Below are 22,717 nucleotides of genomic sequence, written 5' to 3'. Positions count from 1 at the left end.
TGAGTTCTACAAGAAATTCAGAGGTCTAATGCCATTATTCCTCCAACTCTTCAGTGAAATTGGAAGGGAAACAACACACCCAGGGCATTCCTAGAGGCAAGTATTACACTGTTAACAAAACCAGAGAACGATTCACCTAAAGAAAAGAACTGTAGGCCAATGTCTGTAATGAACAGAGGTACAAAATCATCAAATTGTCAAGGTTATACAATATGACCAAGAAGGATTTACCCCAGGAATATAGGACTGGTTCCATATACACAAATCAATAAATGTAATACACCATATTAATACAGCAAAACACAAAAATCACACAGTAATCTCAAAAGGCACTTAAAAGGTATTTGACAAAGTTCAGCACTCATTCATGTTAAAAATCCTGTGGAAAATTCGATAGATGGTCTTTACCTCAATCTGACAAAAGCCATTTATGACAAATCAACAATCAACAATCAACATCATACTAAGTGAAAGCTTTTACTCTAAAATCAAGAACAATACAAGGATGTCCACTATCATCATTCATATCCAATATAGTTCTGGAAACTTTAGCTAGAGCAATTAGACAAGAAAAAGAAATAAAAGTAATAGGAGAAGAAGGGAGGTTAAGTAATCATTATTTGCAGATGACATGATGCTTTATATAGAAGGCTGAAAAAACTTCACCAAAGTCTTCTAAATTTAACTAGATTCAGTTGCACAGCAGAATACAAAGTCAATACTCAAATAGTATTCCTGTATACAAATGACAAGCTCACTGAAAAAGCAAATAAGGAAACCATACATTTCATAATAGCATCAAAAAGTCAAAACTCTAACAAATGAAGTAAAAGAAATCACCAAGGGAGTAAAGAATCAACACACGAGATGGGAAAAAATTTCACCAGCTGTTCCTCAGACAAAGGGCTACTATCCAGAATAAAACAATAACTAAAAACACACTTATCCCCAAATTTAAAAGACACAATCCAAATACGGACATCTGAAATGAACAAACATTTAGCAGATGAAGAAGTACAGATGTCAAATAAATATATGAAAAAATGTTTAACATCATTGGTCATTTGAGAGATGCAAATTAAAACCATACTAAGATTCTATCTGACTCCAGAAAGAATGAGTACCATCAAGAAATTAGCCAGTAACAAGCATTGGTGGGTCAGTGAGGAAAAAGAAACACTTATCCACTGTTGGAGGGAGCATAGATTCATGCAACCACTCTGGAAATCAATGCGGTGACCTTTCAAAACATTAGGATTAGAGGTGTCATTTGATCCAGCTATTCTCCTTATGGGTATCTTCCTGGAAGAATTAAAAACAATATACCACAGCAATATATGCACATTTACATCAGCATTGTTTGAAATATCTGAATCTTGAAAACAGTCCGAACACCCATCAATTGATAAATGGATGAAGAAGATTGTTTTTAAATATACAGTGTTGTACTACTTAGCCATAAAGAAGGATAGACTTGAGACATTTCTAGATAAAGGCTGCATCTTGAGACCATTCACTTAGGTGAAACAAATCTAATACATGTGTCAGTATTTCAATGCTTCCGTGTCATGAGAAACTGAAAGTTTAAATAACAAGTAGGAACCAAATTGTCCAATAGGGAGGGGAAGGGGAAAGGAAGGAAGGAAAAAAGTGATAAAAGAAGGAACAAATGGAACAAAAACTTTTGCAAATAAAAAAAGGAGAGGTGTTGAAGGGAAGGGAGGGCAATTAGAAGAAAAAGGAAAAAGAAAAATTAAGTCATATCATGTACAGGTATTCCCTATGAGGAATGTGATCATTATGCACATACAAAATCTACCACTTCACCAATTTTTAACTTTAAAAAAAATCTACATCATCTATAAATATGGGAAAACCCATAGACACTTGGTTTTTTTCAAAAATTTTCTATATTGAATTGAAATATGTCTAGCACACTGTAATCCTATATACTCTATGAATTCCAGTACAATTAAAATGGTCTAAGGAATACATCAGATTTTTCATCTGAAAAGACTAATGCACACAAAAATAGACGCCTAAGTGGTGTTGGACAACACATTCATATGACTTTGTATCTTCACCACTTTGTAGTTCTCACTACCCTGATGGATTCTGAATAGAATGTTCACAAACAAGTCATGTGCTCAAGGGGCTATATCCCCAAAGACTCCTTTTGTCATAAGTACAGTCTCGCTCTACATTGATAGTTCTTTGGAATTTGTCCTTATTATTGAGATATACTCACATACAGGTAATAGATTTGCTTTTCTATATAGGAATATTTGTTTTCATTTTTATATTAGCAGTTTAAGGGTGTTTTTTTTTTTTACCATATTTATCATTTGTTCTGCCTTCACTTATTTCTATTATCAGTGCTTGGTATTATTGTACAGATCATCTGACTCAAAAGAATTCTGTGAGGTGGCTTCTTCATACAAATAAAATAATGATGACTATTGAATAGTTTAGATAAACTGCCTATGATTGCTTCGATTATCAATGACAAAGCTGGAATCTGATTCTGGTCCTGTGGCAGTCCAAAGTTCGTGGCTTTCTAGCCAACATTTTGTTGCTATTGCCAGGTTGACACTCATATCAACTCTGCTTTTATGTAATATACAAGCATTTCTTTTAAAAGATTATGGTTTCACCCAGCCTTGATTCTTCACTCAAGTTCCTACTTTTGCTTCCTGCAAAGAGAAGGCAGCGCTTTGTAATTCAGCCACATACAGGTAGAGTGTTTATAATCTGGCAAGTTATTGCTCAGTCACTTTACATATGACAATATTTAAGCGTGTTTATTAATAATTAAAAGGTAACAATGTGACTAAGCATATGGTAGTCAATTCCAGAGTGCAGGTACTTGTGCATGCCTGCAAATTCTGTCTACTTGTCACTGAATTCTGTTGATTTGTTTTTTATATTGAGGTGGGTTCCTAATATGTGGTTCAAACTGGGTTTGAACTCACTATGTAGCCCAGCCACACCTCCTCCCTCAGCTTCTCAAATGCTGAGAATAGAGTATGCCAACCCACCACGTGACACTAAATTCTTAAAAGAAAAAAACAGTTTCTGGGGATTTAGCTCAGCAGGCATGAGTGCCTGCCTGGCAAGCACGAGGTCATGAGTTTGAGTTTGATCCTTGGTACCAAAAAAAAAATTTTTTTTTCTTCTAAACGAACAACATAATGCACACAGTTTTAGTGTATTAAAGTTTTTGAAAAAAGCTTTTTTTGACTATGCCTTGTTATATGTCAAGGAACATATATTTTATCATGTTCATTAAGTATTATATGAAAGGATTTCCCTCAAATTAGAAAATGATTGTCTCTGTTTTTATAACTCATATGACATTGTTATCATAAAAATAAATGTACAAAGTATACTTTTTTATTCTAATATCTACTTGTTTTTATTCAGTAGGCACCATTCTCAGTATAGATGGAGACTGGAAACTACACAACTGTGACAGATTTCATTATTTTGGGGTTAACAGATGATACCACAGTTTGTGCCATTTTATTTACTGTGTTTTTAGGAGTCTATGTTGTCACTTTAATGGCCAATGTCAGCATTATCATGTTAATCAGAAGCAGCCCACAGCTTCATACCCCAATGTACCTTTTCCTCTGCCATTTGGCCTTTGTAGACTTTGGGTACTCCTCATCAGTCACCCCTGTCATGCTCATGGGCTTCCTCAAGAAAGGAATTTTTGTTCCTGTTGCTGGTTGTATAGCACAGCTCTGTTCTGGGGTGACATTTGGGACAGCCGAGTGCTTCCTGCTGGCTGCCATGGCCTACGATCGCTATGTGGCCATCTGTTCGCCCCTACTCTACTCCACCCAGATGTCCCCCAGGGTCTGCATTCTCTTAGTGGGGGTTTCCTATGTGGGTGGCTTTGTGAATGCTTGGACATTCACTGGCTGCTTATTAAGTCTACATTTCTGTGGACCAAATAAAGTCAATCACTTTTTCTGTGACTATTCACCACTTTTGAAGCTTGCTTGTTCTCATGATTTTACGTATGAAATAATTCCAGCCATCTCTTCTGGCTCCATTATCATGGTGACCGTGTTTGTCATTGCTCTGTCTTACATCTATATCCTCTTCTCCATATTGAAGATGCACTCTACAGAGGGGAGGCAAAAGGCCTTCTCCACTTGCACTTCCCATCTCACTGTGGTTACTTTGTTTTACGGGACCATTACATTCATTTATGTGATGCCCAAGTCCAGCTACTCCACTGACCAGAACAAGGTGGTGTCTGTGTTCTACATGGTGGTGATTCCCATGTTGAATCCTCTCATTTACAGTCTAAGAAACAAAGAGGTTAAAGAGACCATGAGAAAACTGATCACTAGAACTCACTGGTGGTCGTAAGAATTCTGACTTTAATATTAAACACAGTAAAATGAGAACTTTTGGCAGGTAAAAGGGTAACACTAAGTAAATTTAAGTTTAACCTGTAATATTCTATACCTATAAATTTTATTGCCTCATTCTCAAGAAATGTTACAGCATAAAAAATAAACATCAATTTACTGAGGAACAGCTAACAAATATTTTTTTTTGCTTTATTTTTTCTTCATCCATCATTTCTTGCATCCATAAGTACAAATCTTTTCACATAAAATTTTATGTTTTTTAATACAGCTTTTGAATTGCAGCTATGTGATATTCCAGACTCCTTCAAATGGAAATAAGAAATAATGTTACTATTCAAAATCTCAACCTCAAAGAGCTTGTCTCTAAGCTTTGCTGCAGTCTTGGAGTTGAAATCAGTAGTGTAGATGACTGAAAACTTTCTTTACCCTTTGCTCTGAGCCTGACCTACAGGACACCTTTGCAGGTGAGCCTAAAAGACCACTCAGACTGTATCTTAAACTTCTCCTTAACTATCTCCTCTTTCTTTTAGGAATGTGTTCAATCAAATACCCCAAGGAGTCCCTTAAGTACAATACAATGGGGGCTGATTGAGATATCTGTTTCCTGTAGATATAATAAGTAAGGATGCTTTTTTCACAAGTACTTTCAGTCTTGAGAACTGCATGCTGTATACTTGTGTACTGCTTGTTGAATCTTTTTTTCCCCTCCTATTTCTATTGCCTCTGAAACTGGCTCTTTATACACAATCTCTTGGAAAATATTTTAACAGTTCTGAAAATGCTTTCAGACTAACTTTCATTTTCATAATTTAAGGTTAACTGTGCTGTTATAGACCCCCTTTGTGCTTACTCCTCAATTGTCCCTCATAAACAAATGCATTTTTAAACAAAAAGTATTTTAGAAACCCATTTTTCTTCATTTTTTCTTAATCTGAAATTAACAAAAGATTAATCTTAATGTATATAATATCATCTGATTTTTAAATTTAACAATCAACAATGATTCTATTGTCTTCAGTATTAAATTCAATTTCCATAGGCACTGGAAGAAGTAATACCCACATTTCTGGACCTCTATATTTCAGCTTTAGCAGCAAAATTTTGGAATGGAAAGGTTGGTTGGAGTTTCCTCAATTCTACTTGTATATTCAGGCCCTTCCAAAAAAAAATTTACATATCAAACCCTTTGAATGACATTATTTTTCTGTTCAAAGTATCTGGGTGTTTTGCTCTTTCCTGAGCTAATCCTAACATCAGGACCTCATTTATTGTCAAACACTTCATACCCAAAGAGCACAAGAATATTACATTGTCTTCTGGGAATTATTTATTTATCATGAAAACTTCTTGATATAACCTCTTAAAGGGTTGTGGCAGTAGTCAGAGAAATTTTCTGACTTATTTATGTGAATGCATATGTTGAATTTGTATTTTCATTAGGATTTACGTATAAAACAGCAGGGAAGAAAAGTTTTAAATCTTTGTTTTTCTTAGAGATTACATAAACATTAGGCAGAAGAAGATTCTTTTCACAGTTAGCCTTTCCAGAAGTCAGCTTCAGATTGGTTGTACTTAGGTTGAAATATACAATTTAGAGTCATATTCACCTATCATTCTAAACACGGTGATCCAAAATGACTCATAAGGTAGTTGCAAGTGATATAGTTCAAGGTGTTGACAAGGAGTGAGGTGGATTTACAAGTGTTTGTTCCCTACAAAGTCTTTAATTTTTTCCTATGCTCTATCATCCATTTTTCAGGAAATAGTACTCTCTCCATATTTCTCAGGATATTACAATTGGGTAAACACAATCAGCATAGTTGGGTTTTGTTCATCACAAAATATCAGCTGCTTCCATAATTATAGAGATGGCAGAGAGCTGGATTTAACTGGGATTAAGATTCTGACAGTGGAGTAGGATAAAGAGAAAGGTCAGAGGTTGGTAGTCTATGAAAGGGGATGACGATTATGATTGTATAGAAAGTTAGTCTGCTGTGGAGGGCAGTGAGACTGAGCAATGAAATGAATAATGAAAAGATGGTTGGGTCAATAGGTTAGAGTTCCTTATGGGAGTAAATGATTATTTGAAGCATGATCACTAGAGCGTGAATCTGAACTGCCTGAACCCCTAGATCAAATTTGTCGTGAGGTGCATATTCTGTCCAACCCCAGTACAGTATCTGATTGAACCTTAGTATCTTATGGTCTTCAGGATGCCAATGGTCAGTCTTTTATATGTCTGTGATTGAGATAAAATGTTTTTTCAGTTATCTATCTCCTCAACCATTCACCCAATATACATAAATTAAGCTTAAAAATGATGTCAAAACATACATGTTTAGAAATGAAGGACTTTGCCCTTACCTCAGCAATATAGCTATAGCAATAGGAGAGATAGGGAAAGAATGAAAATTTAGATGAACGAATGTTAAAATGCTAATATTTAGATGATGTTATGGGGGTACAGGAGGAAAAAAATTATCCAGAGAAGCAGCATATGGGTCCACTCCAAGCATTTCACAGAGGGCTTAGGCTGGATAGTTTCCACTCACATCTCCAAATTCACTGTTCTCCAGGATTTCTCTCATCAAAGTTGGCCTGGATACCTCCATTACTTACTGCCAACCTGCCAATAGAATACGTCAGTTAGACCCTAGCAGAGCTCTGTTCTCCAGAGATATATCTGTCATCCACTGGTGGTTAATTCAGCTTATAAAAAGCTTGGCTATCATACCAAATGAATGATAACACTCTCAAGTTTGGGTCATTGCTGTTCAGAATTATAAATGTATCTTTAAAAAAGTATGAGCCAGAATACATGGTTCCAGTTTCCAAGGAAAGAGTGGACTATTTCTCACTAAATAACACTGGATTAGTTTTCTATTTGTGATGTAAGAAAGTCCTATAACTTCATGCATAAATACCAAGTTGTTATCTTAGAGTTTTAGATGTCAGATGCCCATATGGGTATCATTGGATTAATCAATGACTTGGCAGTTTTGGCTCCTGCTGGAGGGTCTAGAGGAACACACATTTTCTCAGCATTTTTAGATCCTAGAGGCCACTTGCTTTCTTTGGATTGTGGTCTCTTCTCTCTAAATTCAAAGTCAGCATGGTTACATCTAGTGCACCTTTTTATAGTCACATCTTCCCCTGACTGCATATTTTATCTGTCATCTTTGTTTATAAAGACACTTGTAGTTACGTTGAGCCCACTTGGACAATGTCTGTATCAGTTTTATAGCAATATTAATCTCATCTGAAACTTTAATTCTTGTTTTCCAAGTAACCTAGGGGTTAATTTTTTGGGAGACATTATTATGTCTGTTACTTATCTAAAGAATATTTTACTTTCCAGAAGTTGCAGCCATCAGAAATATTGCCTCTACATACTCCTATCAACTTAACAATAGAGTTCAACTTTTTTCATATTTTTAGGTAAAATTTATGTAAAATAAAATTTACAAGTTGTATTGTGTAATTATTGGCTACTGCAGAATACATAAACCTCTAAGTCAAGTACATAATTATCCTATAACCTTCTCCTATTAAACTTCATCCTGCCATATAGAAGCATCCAAACTTTTGGTTATTTTTCACTGACTCAGTTCTAAATTTTCACACAAATGAAATGAATAAAACCATATGCCTTTTCTGTAAACTTAAAGTGTATCATGTTTTTGAAGTTTACCCACATTGTGTACATCAACAACTTACTACAGTATTTGCTGAATTATCTTCCATTTTGTGAATAAACAGGATGTCTGATCATTCTTCAGCACATGGAAACCTGAGTTGTTTCTATTATATGGCTAAGAATAGAAAAGATATTAACAAAAAAGAATAGAAATTCTGTATAGAAAATAAATGAGCCTTGATCTGTTTATTTTACATAATCAACAAAACTTGTAAATTTTTAGCTAGCATGATCAAGAAAATCATAGAAAAACTGTCAAAGTCTTAGGGTTAAAAATGAGAAAGAGTGGGTGTAGTGTAGTTCATGGCACTGGTCTAAAGCTGTAGGCCTGATAACAGCACCAAATCAAAGAGGCAGGGAAGGGGGAGAGAGGGAAAGAGGAAAGTAGGGGAGGGGAAAAAGAGAGAAAAAGAATGAGAATGGGGTTATTAAAATGAATCATAAAGGAATACTTTAAACAAGGACCTGGAAATAAATTAGACAACTTAAATGTCATGGAAAAATACTTTAAAAAATAATGAGACTCAACTCAAGCCAAAATAATCTTTTTTTTTTAAGCCAAAATAATCTTAATAGACATAAAACATATAAAAAGACTGAATTAGTAATTTAAAAACTGGCATAAATAAAATTCCCAGCCAAAATATCTTGTGAATCTAGACTCAAAATCTTCAATAAAATATTAGTGAAACATCAATATTAAAAGCAATTAAGCAAAATTACTAGATGGGGGTTGTTCCTCTAATTTAAGGTTTTCCACTTAAAAACATTATAGTAGATTATACTAAGAGAATTTTAAAAATTCATATGATTTTTACAATAAGAGCAGAAAAATCATTTTAAGAACTATTATAGACTTTCATAGTCAAAAAGTACACAAAATGGGAATAGAAGAGCTCTGCCCAAACTTGATATAAGGAATCTGTAAAAAAAAAAAAAAAAAAAATCCATGTTGCAAAGCATGTTCAATTGTGGAAGATCTGATGCTTCTCCAAAAATCAAAATCAAGACAAAGATGTCTATTCAGCATGAAAATGGAGCTACTATCAAGGACATTTAGGCAAGAAATAAAGTAATAATAGCCATCCACTCTGAGGGAACTGGGAGTTTTTGGAAGGATTTTGTTACCTTGTCTTCTCTGATTCTGTGTGGCTGCTTGTGTGTGTGTGTGTGTGTGTCTGTGTCTGTCTGTGTGTGTACATGTGTGCTGAGGTTTATGGGTCTATAAGAGTGGAAGGATTTTTCGCTAGTATTGAGGTCTCTTTTCAGTAATACACTCTGGCTGTGGCTAAAAATGGGCATTTGCTGCTACCTGAAACCCAACCATTTCTGCAAATTTCAGAGAAAATGGAAAAGTATAATTGGCTTAGCACTCAACTCTCTGAAAATGAACCATAGTACTTTTGATGACACAAAGAAAAACAGATATTTCCATATAGTAAAACTCAGTAACAATACCTACACAACATTAGCAATAGCACAAAATCAGCAACCACAAAAAATGTCAAAGACGGGGCTGGGGATTTAGCTCAGCAGCATAAGCACCTGCCTTGCAAGCAGGCAGTCGTGAGTTGGATCCCCGGTACCGATAAAAACAAAAAAGACAAAAAAAATTTTTTCAAAGACAAACTGGATTTTGACATACTGTAAGAAATAATAAAAGCTTCCACCGTACTACTCTTAACTACAGGCTAAAGATCTTTAACTATAGTGCACAAGAGACAAACAAACTATTGACATAAATCTACTAAATGCAACAGCTATGCCACTATTTATAATAAAAAGAATTCAATAATAATATCACACAAGTAACTATCTAAAGATTAATCAATCTTAATAATTATACTAGCAGAGATAGAAAAGATGGGGAACAGGGAAATAAAAGAAATAAAATTTGAAATATAAAGAAAGTGAAGATGAAAATGAAAAATGCTGTCAAAATTGCCATGCTTCTAAACTGACACCCAGATTTAATGCTTACCCTTTCCAAGTCAGTTCTTATGGGATGACATAGAAGATGAGCAGGACACTTCTCCTTGAATACAGAACAATGCTGAAACTTTAGTTAAATTGAGTCTTATTTCCATATATTGATATGTATAGAGCAGGCTATGTTATTTCCTTCTCCCTTCAATTGGCTTAGGCATTGCAAATAAGGTTAGCTAAGATACTGATGTGTAATCCTTGAAGCCAATTTGACAATTTCCTGTTGGTTCAAAAAGTGTTCTTTGTAAAACACTGAGTGTGGTGGGATTGAAGAGCCACTCAGCTCCAGGAATGTCAGCTGGGGATGAGGCTCAAAGTAAGAGGCTATGACTCCCCAGGACACAAAAGTTTACATATCAGAGACTGAAGCAATGCCCTTTGAAACCATTTAAAAGCTACCCTAGTTGAGTTATGCAAAGTGATCCTTCTGTATATCATTCTCTTAGCACATAGCAAAGATGCTTTTCTGCCCACCTGGCTACTATCTCAAGTTACTCATGTATTTCTCACCATCCTCACTGTCACTCATCCTTGAACCATTACCTTCTTCACAAGATAATAAATTCTGGGAGAAGTCTTGAATCAGAGCCATTGTCCATATTGCCTCACTTGGATGAGACGTAGGACCCCTTGGTTGCCTATTGAAAGGGTTTTGGCCCAGATGGGACACTGTAGCCAGAAAAGACCTCAGCCGGAATCAGGGAGCTCCTGTCTCCCTTGCCCCTAGAGATTTATCTGTAACTCTATCTCCCCCCACCCTTCAGAATCTGCCCCTGGCACCAAACGTGTGCCAATGAAATACCTGTGCATCTCTAATAGCCCTAGGGCACTACCCTAAGCTTAGGCTACTTATATCCCCCCACGCCACGTGTCGGAGGGAAAGATCGCCGGACTTCAGTGGCCAGGGGGTGTCAGTCATCTTTCTCTGTGTTCTCAGAATAAAGGCCTCTTTTGTTTTATACTTTACATCTTTTGGAAATAATCCTATCATTTGGTGCTGTGACTCGATTGGCAGGCGATTAACTCCTGGGACACACTCGTTTTGAGTTCCCAGTTGAGTCACTCAGCCGATTCACGAATCGGATAACATCCTAGATTAATTCCATGCTTTTTCTTCTCCCAAGATGGATTTCACTTGTCACTGGCCGCCTCCACGCACCACCAACCAGACTGATTTCAGGTGAGCACACTCTAGGAAACTCATGGCACTGGGCCAGGCCTCAGTCGACCGTTCTCCCCCATTTGCATGGGTCTCTGGCATTTTCACGTCCCTAGGACAGCCCTGAGCAGGGTTTTTTCTGGGCTTAGCCTGTGTCCACACTCTAAAATCTCTCACGTTCTTTGGGTTCTGATAGCCCAAAGCAGAGCTTTTGGACTGCCCACACTAAAAAATCCCTCACTTCCCTTAGAAGCCTCGTGCTTTCACTGGCAAAACTGCTACTGACCTCACATAAACTCCACTCGTAAAATTCTCAGAATATATGAGTTTTTGAAACTTCACTGGCTGTGTGGCACCACAGAATCAGTGACGGCTTATTCTCTGGACCATGGCTTTTTTTCTTGCCTGAATCAGTCATGGGAAATGTCTTTTCTAACTCCCAAAAAACGCCTTTACAATGCTTAATTTCCAATTTACGTACTCTAAAAATTAAAAGTACTATTAAAACTAAACTATTAAACTATTAAACTAACTAGTAAACTATTTTTTACTGCCAGGAAGTTTGGCCCACATACCCACTCCTCAGTAAGCATTGGCCCAGGGAAGGAACATTTGATGCCTCCATTCTGCAAACCCTGTACGATTTTTGCCGAGCCAGTGACAGGGTAACAGAGCTGCCATACATAGAGAGGAGTTCCTGGTTCTGAGAACACGCCCGTCTCTCATTAAGTCCTGTAATCCCATGCAAATACTCTCAACTAGCTCCACCGTGACCCAACCTGTTTCATCCTGCCCCCAGGATATGCTTGATGACGTCCCTCCGATTTTTTTTTCTTGGCCCCTGCCACCTGCATATCCCCAAATTGATTCCTCATCCTTATCTTGCTCCCCACTGCCCTCTCCTTCCCCCACCCCTGGTCCCTCTGCACCAAAGTTACCTCTCACTGTGCGATCGTCTCTCTCTCTGCCTTTCGTGATACAGGCCTCTCCCAGCAGCTCTGCTCTGCCCTCTGACACTTTCTCGCCGCCCGCCCACCACACTAGATGGCATCCGTTGTGCCCTTCTGGCAAGCAGTGTGATTTTTCCAGCTTGCGCTGGGAACAGTCACCATGCAGTGGCCCTCTACCATGTGACAGGGCGCCACCATGTTCAGACGGGTGCCACTGTGACAGGGTGCCGCCATGTTTGGATGGGTCACGTGGTCAAAGGGTGCTGCCATGTTCAGACAGGCCACATGGTCAATGGGTGCCACCATGTTTGGATGGGTCTCACCATCAATGGGCGCCCCCTTGTGGCTCCTCTTGTGAACAGCAGCAGCCACCCTGTTGCAGTTCACATGACGGTTGTGGCAACAATCCTCTTGCTGCAAGGCACACGGTGAGATGCCATCTGCCTGTATTTCCTTGTCCCAGGGTGAGCGGCAGCTGCTCTGTAGCCGCTCTGCAGATAATTGCTCACACACGTCTACTGGGCGGATAGCTGCCCAATGGCACTCTCCTCCACATTCTTCTCCTCAGGCTCTGCTACCACTTTGAGAACAAGCTGGCCTGAGGGGCTGGTAAATATCCATGTACCTTTCTTCCTTTCTGATCTATCTCAGATTACTCATAAATTAGGTAGCTTCTCTGTTGACCCACAGAATTATATCAGGCAATTTGAATTTATTACTAATTGTTATGATTTACATCTTAAGGATGCTTACGTGATTTTTAAATACCACCCCTAGCTCGCAAGAAAAAAATCAGCTGTGGCAGGCAGCTCGAGAAGAAGCTGACCACAGGCATAGGGCACACACCACTGAAAACGACCCTGGGCTTGTAGCTGTGCCAGACCAAGATCCTAACTGGAACTATCAGAATGGACAAGGTTCAACAAAATTACATGAGATGATTAAATGTCTGACTGTGGGCCTTAATAAGATTATTCACAAACATACTAACTGCAACAAGCTTTTAGAACAGGTCCAGAAGGCTAGTGAGAACCCAGCTGTGTTTTTAAATCGGCTTCGGGAAACCTTAATTAAGTATACTAATGTGAACCCAGACTCTCATGAAGGGATGATTGTTGTTAACTCTTATTTTATTTCACAGTCTGCTCCTGATATTCACGCAAAATTACAAAATGTTGAACATGGCCCTCAAACTCTGCAAGGGGATCTACTTAAATTAGCCTTCCATATCTTCAACAATAAAGATTCAAAAAGAGGAGAAGCAAGCTCAAAAATTAAAGCTTGCTAAATATCAGTGTGACCTCTTAGCAGTGGCACTCAGAGCTCCCAAGACAAAAAATCCTCAAGGTGTGGCTGCCTGAGTCCCGCCCGGACCGAGCTTCAAATGCAGCAAACAAAGACACTGGGCAAAAGACTGCCCTAACCCTGGCATTCCTCTAGGGCCCTGCCCATACTGCAATCTTAAAGGACATTGGAAGAGCGATTGTCTTAGCCACCAGCAAGCAGCTAAGCCATCCTCTAATCCTTCGCCCTCACAGGAGACTTTGTCAATGCCAGATTCGTTGCTGACTGACCTGCTTGGACTTGCTGTGGAAGATTGACGGGACTCGGGGCTCACAGCCCCCACTCTGGTAAACTTGTTGGAGCCCCGAGTCTCACTGGAGGTCTCAGGCAAAATAATATCTGTGCTTGTGGATACGGGGGTGACTTATAGTGTACTTCCTGAATTTTCAGGACCTTGTAATAAATCTTTGATTTCTGTTGTGGGCGTTGACAGCCAGTCAAATCAACCTTTGCAGTCTGGGCCTGTCCCATGTAGATTCCAGACTCTTTTCTTTACCCATAGCTTCCTAGTAATCCCAACATGTCCCACACCCCTTTTAGGTAGAGACCTTCTTCAAAAGCTTAATTTTTCCTTCACTTTCTCCCACAGCCCTAATCCTCCAAACAGCCTCACAATGTGTTGCAAAGCCATTTCCCCCTCTTCCTCCTTCTCTGGTTGACCCCATGGTTTGGGACACATCCAATCCCACTCTGGCTACACATGCCACATCTGTTTTAATCTGTTTCAAGGATCTCTCAATTTTTCCCTGCGTTCCCCAATACCCCATAGCTTTCCAACATTTAAGGGGACTTAAAGCATAATTAAGCAGCTTTTAGACAATAGTTTTCTTAAACCTACCCATTCACCCCACAATTCTCCCATTCTCCTGGTACTCAAGCCTGATGGGTCCTATCGTCTGGTACAGGACCTTAGGATATTTAACAGTGCTGTTACCCCAACTCACCCAGTGGTGCCAAATCCTTATACCATGCTCTCTCATATCCCTCTCTCCACTACTCCCTTTACAGTTATAGATCTTAACGATGCCTTCTTCACTATCCCCCTGCACCCTGATTGCCAGAACCTCTTTGCATTTACATGAACTGACCCATACACCCTCAGGTCTCAACAATTTACTTGGACAGTGCTCCCCCAAGTGTTCAGAGATAGTCCCCACTTCTTTAGTCAGGCTCTCGCTACTGACCTCACAGAACTTGATCTCAAACCTTGTGTTCTTCTTCAATACATAGATGACCTTCTATTATGTTCTCCATCCCATATATTAGCCATACACCACTCAGCCAATTTTCTCAATTTCCTTGCTAGTCATGGATACAGGGTCTCTCTTGCTAAAGCCCAGATAGCCTCCCCAAAAGTCAAATACCTAGGTCTTACTCTCACCCCCACCACTAGTTCCATCACCTCAGATCGTAAGGCAATTCTTCGTGATCTCCAGGTGCCCACAACTAAACAGCAGGTTACATCTTTCCTAGGTTTAGCTAATTTCTTTCATCTCTGGATTCCTAACTTTGGAGCCCTAACTCAACCCCTCTACAAGGCCACTAAGGGTCCCTTATCAGAACCCCTAGATCCTACTATGCTCATACATGTCTCCTTTCAAAAATTAAAAGAGGCTCTCCTAAAAGCTCCAGCTCTTACCCTTCCTGATCCCACCCAACCTTCCATCCTATACACTACTTCTCAGGGCCACAACACTATAGGTGTACTAGGACACAAAAAGGGACCTTCTTTTCAAGCAGTAGCCTACTTGTCAAAACAGTTAGATCACACAGTAAAAGGATGGGCTCCTTGTCTCCAAGCTCTGGCAGCTGCAGCCCTCCTGACACAGGAAGCTAAAAAGTTTACATTAGGGCAATCTATTACAGTACACTCACCTCATCACCTACGTGACCTTATCTCACATAAGGTGCTCCCTGCCCTAATGACCCCTTCTCGCCTTCAACAGGTACACTTAGCTCTCTCTCAAGATCCTTGCATCTCTATTGCAACTAGTGGTCCTCTTAATAGAGCCACCTTACTTCCCACCTCAGAGGGCCATCCTCACCATGACTGTATTGAGTTTTTACAGATGGCTCCCACCCCTTTCCCTCACATCAGTAAGCACACCTCTCTCTTTGGCCTTTGACACATGGTTCATAGATGGCAGTTCAACAAACACAGACAACCAAAAGAAGGCACGATACGCAATAGTTAACCAGCCACAGTTAACAGGCTGTTAACTGTTTTATTATCATGTTATATCATGTTTTATTATCCAATTTGGTTCCTAATTTCTTACATTCTATTAATGATCATTTTATAGCAGGACTCTTGACAGTCTTTCCTAGAGACTCCCACATCATGCGTAAGATCATCTTTATAATGTTCTATGTGATAACTGTTGTGGTTCTTTCCACCATCAGCTATCTGGTTAAACGTGACATCCCTGAAAGCCTAAGCCCTTACCTTCCCTATACTGGTACAGCCACCATCTCCCCTACTCCCCCTATTTTATCTGGCTCAACTCCTAGACCAGAGACAAGCTTTACACACCTACCCTCCTAACTTTTATGCTTTCAGATGGGGGAGTAATCACCTCTCATAATTTCACTCCTTCTAACGTCACACTTATTTTTCAGAATTCTACCTCACCGTGATAATGATCCTACCTCAACGTCATCCTGATAGAATAACATGTCTAAATCAAAGGCACCTTTCCCTCTACATCACCTGGGTCTTTAAATGTGACAGTGCCATGTCTCTTCATAATCTCATGTCTCGTTGTTTTTCCAGTCTGACATACGTGCATTCACCAGTAAAGTTGTCCTGGCTAAAACACCTGGCATCAGCGTCTACCTGGGCATCAACTGTCATCCTGTTGACTCCCCTAGGCTCCAGTACAGCGCCCCCTGCCAGCAGTAAGTAGTTAAAGAGAGAAATCTTCGCCACTTTTCGTAATAATCATAAGACGGGATATGAAAGGGTTTTGGCCCAGATGGGACACTGTAGCTAGAAAAGACCTCAGCCGGAATCAGGGAGCTCCTGTCTCCCCTGCCCCTAGAGATTTATCTGTAACTCTATCCCCCCCCCCCTTCAGAATCTGCCCCTGGCGCCAAACGTGTGCCAGTGAAATACCTGTGCATCTCTAATGGCCCTAGGGCCCTACCCTAAGCTTAGGCTATTTATATCCCCCCACACCACATGTCTGAGGGAGAGATTGCTAGACTTCAGTAGCCGGGAGCAGGGGTGTCAGTCATCTCTCTCCATGTTCTCAGAACACTTCTCCATGTTCTCTTTTGTTTTATACTTTACATCTTTTGGAAATAATCCTATCACCTATAACTTTGAATATGTCTTAGTGTCTTCATTCTCACCAGGGGTTACACTGGAAGTGGCAGCTTGAAATTAACTCTCTAGAACACAAATAATATTTCTATGGGATTGCAAATATAATTTTCTGAATGATGAGGTAAACTGGAAAAAAGATTACAATATTTGGATTGCAAGGTACACTATTTGGATTACAATGTATAATGGTGAGATTTCATTTGGGTGATTTGCTTAAATCTGGTGTTGGAAGTACTATTCTCTTTGTGCATTTTCTAAGTCCTGCTCAATTTTGTTGCTATATCTACTTTGTTAGGAATAGGAAAATAAAAAATTTACAACTCTGGTCCAACTGTCTCAGAAACCCTAAGTATATTCTTGCCATATGTTAATAACTATAAGTACGTGGCTATTAATGAATATAGAACAATGTTCATGGAAACTAGAGACACAACATTTTTACTCTATATGAAAGAAGAATCTCTTCTAATATTTTAAGATAAGAAAAAAATTAAGCTATGTGAAGAACTCATATCTAATGCAGAGTTCTCTTCTGTCCATTCTGTAATGTCAGTGAGGGTTATTTTAATCAACTTGCTGTCTTGGGCATCTGAGATAAGCTCACTTACTGTTTGAGGCTTTACATTGTCTTACAAGAATAAGGTAGTGACTTTCTTACCTAAAGGCTGAGGCTGAGTTTGAGGCACACCTAGTGAGAGTTCTGTGGAAACCTGAGGCCCTAACTCCTTGACACCCCTTGGAGGTCCTTTCTCTCCAGGAGGAGAGTTGTCCTCTGTGGACCTAAAAGGCTTTGTGATGTCGACAAAACTTTTTATCCTGACATACGCTGTGACTTAGTTTGTCTTAAACATTTAAAAAACAAGTAAAGTAACTGAAATTTAACTTGTTCAAATATATTTTGGATGTGGGTATTTCCTCAGGTATATTTTATTTCCTATTCCATGCCACTAGTGATTCTGAAAATTTGCCAGTTCCCACAGATTTTATTTGCTGCAAGAGATTGGTAAAGGGCCTCTCATACTAAGCCAATACCTAGGAAATCAACCAAATGAAACAAAGAGAAAGATTATAATAATTGCTTTTTTAGGAGGCAATTTTTATGTAGTGGTTCTTTGTAGAAATTCTGTAACCAGCATCCTTAAGTACTACATGGCCACTCAGAAATTTGTTCCCAATTTTTAGTGGTAAAAATTTTAAAACTTATAATACTGCAACAATTATATTGTCCGCATCCATGTATCCACTACCTTATTTTTCTCTGAATTTCTACTACTGTTCAATGTATTTTTCTTCTTTACATTTGGCCATTTGATAGATGTGTATCAATATGCATTTAATTTTAAATTTCCTGAAAACTAATGTGACTAAACACTTTTATTGCCTAGATGTTGTTTACATGATATTGAAAAGAACTAGTTGTAGCTGTATCTAGATATATAGATATATAGATATAGATGAATAAAACATCAGAAAAGTATATATTACCATTATTTTTTAAAACTATTGTTTTCAAGATAATATTTATATTTATTCTGTTTTGTTACAGTAAATTTGAAAGGTTAATTTGTAATAAACTCACCTGTTTACTGTTATAAAGCTTTAGTTTTGTTATTGTTTTTTGAGACAAAGTCTCACTATATAGTATAATCTGACCTTGAACTCATTCACATAGCTCAGGCTTGCCTTGAACTCTCAGTGATCCTCCTGCCTCAGCCTCCTGAGTGCTGGGATTTTAGGTATATTCCACCATATCTGGCTGTTATAGAACTTTCAAACTCCATATCATAACATTATTGTATCCTGGTTTTGTTAAATTATCAATTTTTTCAATCATTGCAATAGAATGTTAAATTAGATGTTTATATATTTGTTTAACTTATTTAATATTATTTGGAGGTATAATAAATTCAAAAAATAAACTATACAGATATTATTAAACATGGAAAAACTACTGGTTTTCTCCTTATATCAGTTATGTTCAAATTAAATAAACAAGATATCAGAGATATAATCCCAAATTTTTCTTTAGTAAACTATATTATTTTCAGATTATGAATTATCTAGATTATGAAATAGTTTGAAGAGTTAAAGATGGTTATGTAAACTTCGGGATTTGTAATGATGAGATGCTTGACCATCACTTTCTTATGTGAACTTTTCTTTTTGGGCCAAGGACTCAAACTCATGACCCCACACCTACCAGGCAAGTGCTTGAAACCCTGAGCTAAAACCCCAGCCCCTATGTTAGCCATTTCAACTAACTGAGCACATCTGACTTCTAGATCTGATATTCTATCCTCGCCTTCTTTCAATCTGTGGCATATACTTTCAGTGGACACACTCGTCTCTTAGATTTCTGCTTGGATTTGTTTCATGGATTCCATTTCTTTTCTATGTTGGGTATACATGGTTTCCATCATTTTACTAAGTTCTATTTTTTTCTCTGTGTCTGCTGTAATATCTTTCATTTTTATTGTCACTTTTTGTATCTGAGAGATTATTTTTTCTAAAGTCTTTTTCATTTGTTTTTTCCTTTTTCTATCATTTCAGACAATTCTGGTGCCGTACGTCCACTAACAGTTGAATAAATCAATATAGAATGTGATATTTATGCACAATGGAGTACTATTCTGCTACAAAAGGATAAACTTAAGGCATTTATAAGTCAATAGATACATGTTAAGATTATAATGTTAAGTGAAATAAAAAAAGACATGCAAGTTTAAATATCACATAGCTTCTCTTATATAAGAAATCCAAAATACACTTAAGGAATATTCTTCAAAATTGAAATACACATATAACCTTCCAATAGTTTAAGGTACTTATTGGTAGATTGTTTTATATATATCACTTTATACCTATCACATACTACCATTAATATGAATAGATGATGAACTAGTAAAATCAATGTTACTATTTTGTGTTATGCTATAGTATTCTTTAACCTGAAACTTCAAAGTTAAACTTAGAAGTCATGTTTTCCCATGAAATAATTTATTACATTATATGCTCAATAATTTATAAAATAAAAGGGCAAAAATCTAACATAAAACCTTTAGAACTAGCAGGATTCTTGAAGATTAGTTGCATTTGTGGAAAATTCACTGTTCAGTGTTTACTAAAGACAATAGCAATGGTCCCTAGTGTATTTGAATTCACCTTTGAATCTCTAGAATCTTCAGAGATGTATCCCCAAAAGCAAACAATAAAAAAGGTAACATAGCTGCTGTATAATAAGAACTGTGAATTTCTTATGATTAGATGAATGAATTCTTATTTTAAGAGCTAATATGTTTGGTTTACATGAATTAATCTGGCTTATTAATTTCCCTTTACAATTTTGAGAAGACTTGATTTTTTTGAAATTGCATCCATATTCACAAGGTGCTGTGTCGAAAAAAGTCAGATATAATCAAGCAATCAGCAGGTAATAACTTTAGCTCAATTACATAAGTTTCCACAATGGAATTACTATGTATAGAGAGATGGAAATCTGTGTACTAGTATCCACATTTATGCACCCACAAAATGAGAATTCCACATGGTAGCAGTATCTAAACTTACTGTGTGGCCACAATGCCAATAAATTCACTAGCTTTGAAGTGCTTACTGTCTTAAATATGTAGAAACACCAGTTAGAATTATTGGTCTGAACGCTATAGCATCTGAGGCATTAGAAACTTCGGATAAATAAAATGTGTAAAACTAAAAGTTTTGGGAGTTCAGAGTAAACCTGATTCCTACCTGGGTGAATCTTAGTAAATTTATTAAGTTTTCGGCTTGAAACTTTATGCAACTCTATAGTGTGCTGAAAGTAATGTTATCTCATTTCATAAGAGAACAGTCTTACTTTAAGAAATGATTTGATGTGTTTGAATAAACATTCTTTAATTTCATTAAGCATATTTATAAAATGCTGAGTCACTATCTCAAGCTACTTCTTAAAATAATGTTTTAACTGAGAATATTAAATTACTGAATAAATTTACAATGAATAACTTTATTCCTAGCCTTCATTTTAAATTTATTTATGGTTCATCCTTGTTCTACCAAGAAACTTATATTACTTCTTTTTTTAAAAAGTTGTTTAATTGAGACATTGCAAACCTTATAATTAGGTACTGGCTTTTATATAATAACTGTCAGAAAACTGAATGACTAGCCTAAGATCTCCCCTTTCACAATTATATTCAGCTTCATTGTAACCTTCATTCAATAAAGAAATGAGCTGAGTTAAACATGAAGTTAGTATAAAAAGATTGTGAATTCAATATGAAAAGAATAGTGTACATGGTGTTGCTCCTAATATCAAAAATTTTAAATGTAGATATGCATTAATATATAAACTTTAGGGTACAAGAACATAAAATATAATTCTTACTCCAAATTTGGCTTGAGTGATATATGTGTTTATAATAAACTTTGCATACGTACTCATGAAAATGAAATCATCATATTTACAAACCTTTTCATGTACTCTTGGCCTCTTAGGTTTGTTTGGCACTAACTATATTATATCATTAATTTGCTGATGGAGCTTAATCACACTGCAGTAACAGAGTTCATTTTGCTGGGTTTGACAGACGATCCAGTCCTCCGAGTTATCCTCTTCATGACCATCCTGTGCATCTACCTGGTGACCATATCTGGTAATCTCAGCACAATCACTCTTATCAGACTCTCCTCGCAGCTCCACCATCCCATGTACCTTTTTCTAAGTCGTTTAGCATTTGCAGACATAGGCTATTCTTCTTCTGTCACACCCAATATGCTTGTAAATTTCTTGGTGGAGATTAACACAGTCTCCTACCTTGGATGTGGTATCCAGCTTGGCTCAGCTGTATTTTTTGGGACAGCTGAGTGCTTCCTACTGGCTGCCATGGCCTATGATCGCTTTGTGGCAAACTGCAATCCACTACTCTACTCAACCAAAATATCCACACGAGTCTGCATCCAGTTACTTGCAGTGACTTATATAGGTGGTTTTATTAATGCTTCCTCCTTTACCTTTTCCTTCTTTTCTTTACTCTTCTGTGGATCAAATCAAGTCAATCACTTTTTCTGTGATTTTGCTCCTTTGGTTGAGCTCTCCTGTTCTGATGTCAGCATCTCTGCAGTGGTTCCCTCATTTTCAGCTGGCTCCATCATTGTGGTCACAGTGCTTGTTATAGCAGTATCCTACGTCTACATCCTCATCACCATCCTGAAGATGCGCTCCACTGAGGGCCGCCACAAAGCCTTCTCCACCTGCACCTCCCACCTCACTGCAGTCACCCTGTTCTATGGGACCATTACCTTCATTTATGTGATGCCCAAGTCCAGCTACTCCACCGACCAGAACAAGGTGGTGTCTGTGTTCTACATGGTGGTGATTCCCATGTTGAACCCCCTCATCTACAGTCTCAGGAACAAGGAAATCAAAGAGGCATTGAGGAGAGAGCTTGGTAGGAAAATATTTTCTTAGTGACATCTTTTTTGGTAGGAGTTGATATAATACTAATATTCCATAGATATAACCTTAAAAAGAAAATTGAGCGTGTCTGGTTACAATATAGCTACTGATTTTGAGCCAATATAGCTACTGATTTTGAGCCAATTCCCATTCAGAGAATTTTAGTAACTAGAGAAGCTGGATATTTAGGCAAAATATTAATCAAAGTGTGATAATGAGTTAACTTTAGTAATGGCAATTCATAATTAAGAAAAAATTTCTCTATATAAATTATCTTTTGTAATTTTTTAAAATTACATGCAGAGTTTCTCAATTGTACTTTACCTTCTATAAACCGAGATTATTATACTTCTATATTCTGAAGATTGTGTCCGTTGTCAACAACACTGTCTTGACACTTGCATGGCAAT

At 37.6% G+C, this 22,717-nt stretch overlaps 2 protein-coding genes across 2 annotated transcripts; both read left to right on the top strand.

Annotated features, from left to right (window-relative positions):
* The first annotated feature begins 3,444 nt into the window (after window positions 1-3,444).
* On the top strand, window positions 3,445-4,383 carry LOC100721845 (olfactory receptor 5p57-like). Its single transcript, XM_003462459.1, has one exon. The coding sequence runs from the start codon at window positions 3,445-3,447 to the stop codon at window positions 4,381-4,383; it is 939 nt and encodes a 312-aa protein (XP_003462507.1).
* Window positions 4,384-21,380: 16,997 nt separating this feature from the next.
* LOC100722119 (olfactory receptor 5P76) lies at window positions 21,381-22,319 on the top strand. The gene has a single exon (XM_013144171.2). It carries the CDS (start codon window positions 21,387-21,389, stop codon window positions 22,317-22,319), a length of 933 nt encoding a protein of 310 aa, XP_012999625.1. The 5' UTR covers window positions 21,381-21,386.
* Window positions 22,320-22,717: the final 398 nt, after the last annotated feature.

Source organism: Cavia porcellus, unplaced genomic scaffold (assembly GCF_034190915.1).
Source record: "Cavia porcellus strain 051 isolate PalLab524CR breed Dunkin Hartley unplaced genomic scaffold, mCavPor4.1 scaffold_9, whole genome shotgun sequence".
NCBI classification, from domain to species: domain Eukaryota; kingdom Metazoa; phylum Chordata; class Mammalia; order Rodentia; family Caviidae; genus Cavia; species Cavia porcellus.
The sequence above is the reverse complement of the archived record's forward strand: the minus strand, read 5'-3'. Positions and strand labels throughout refer to the sequence as shown.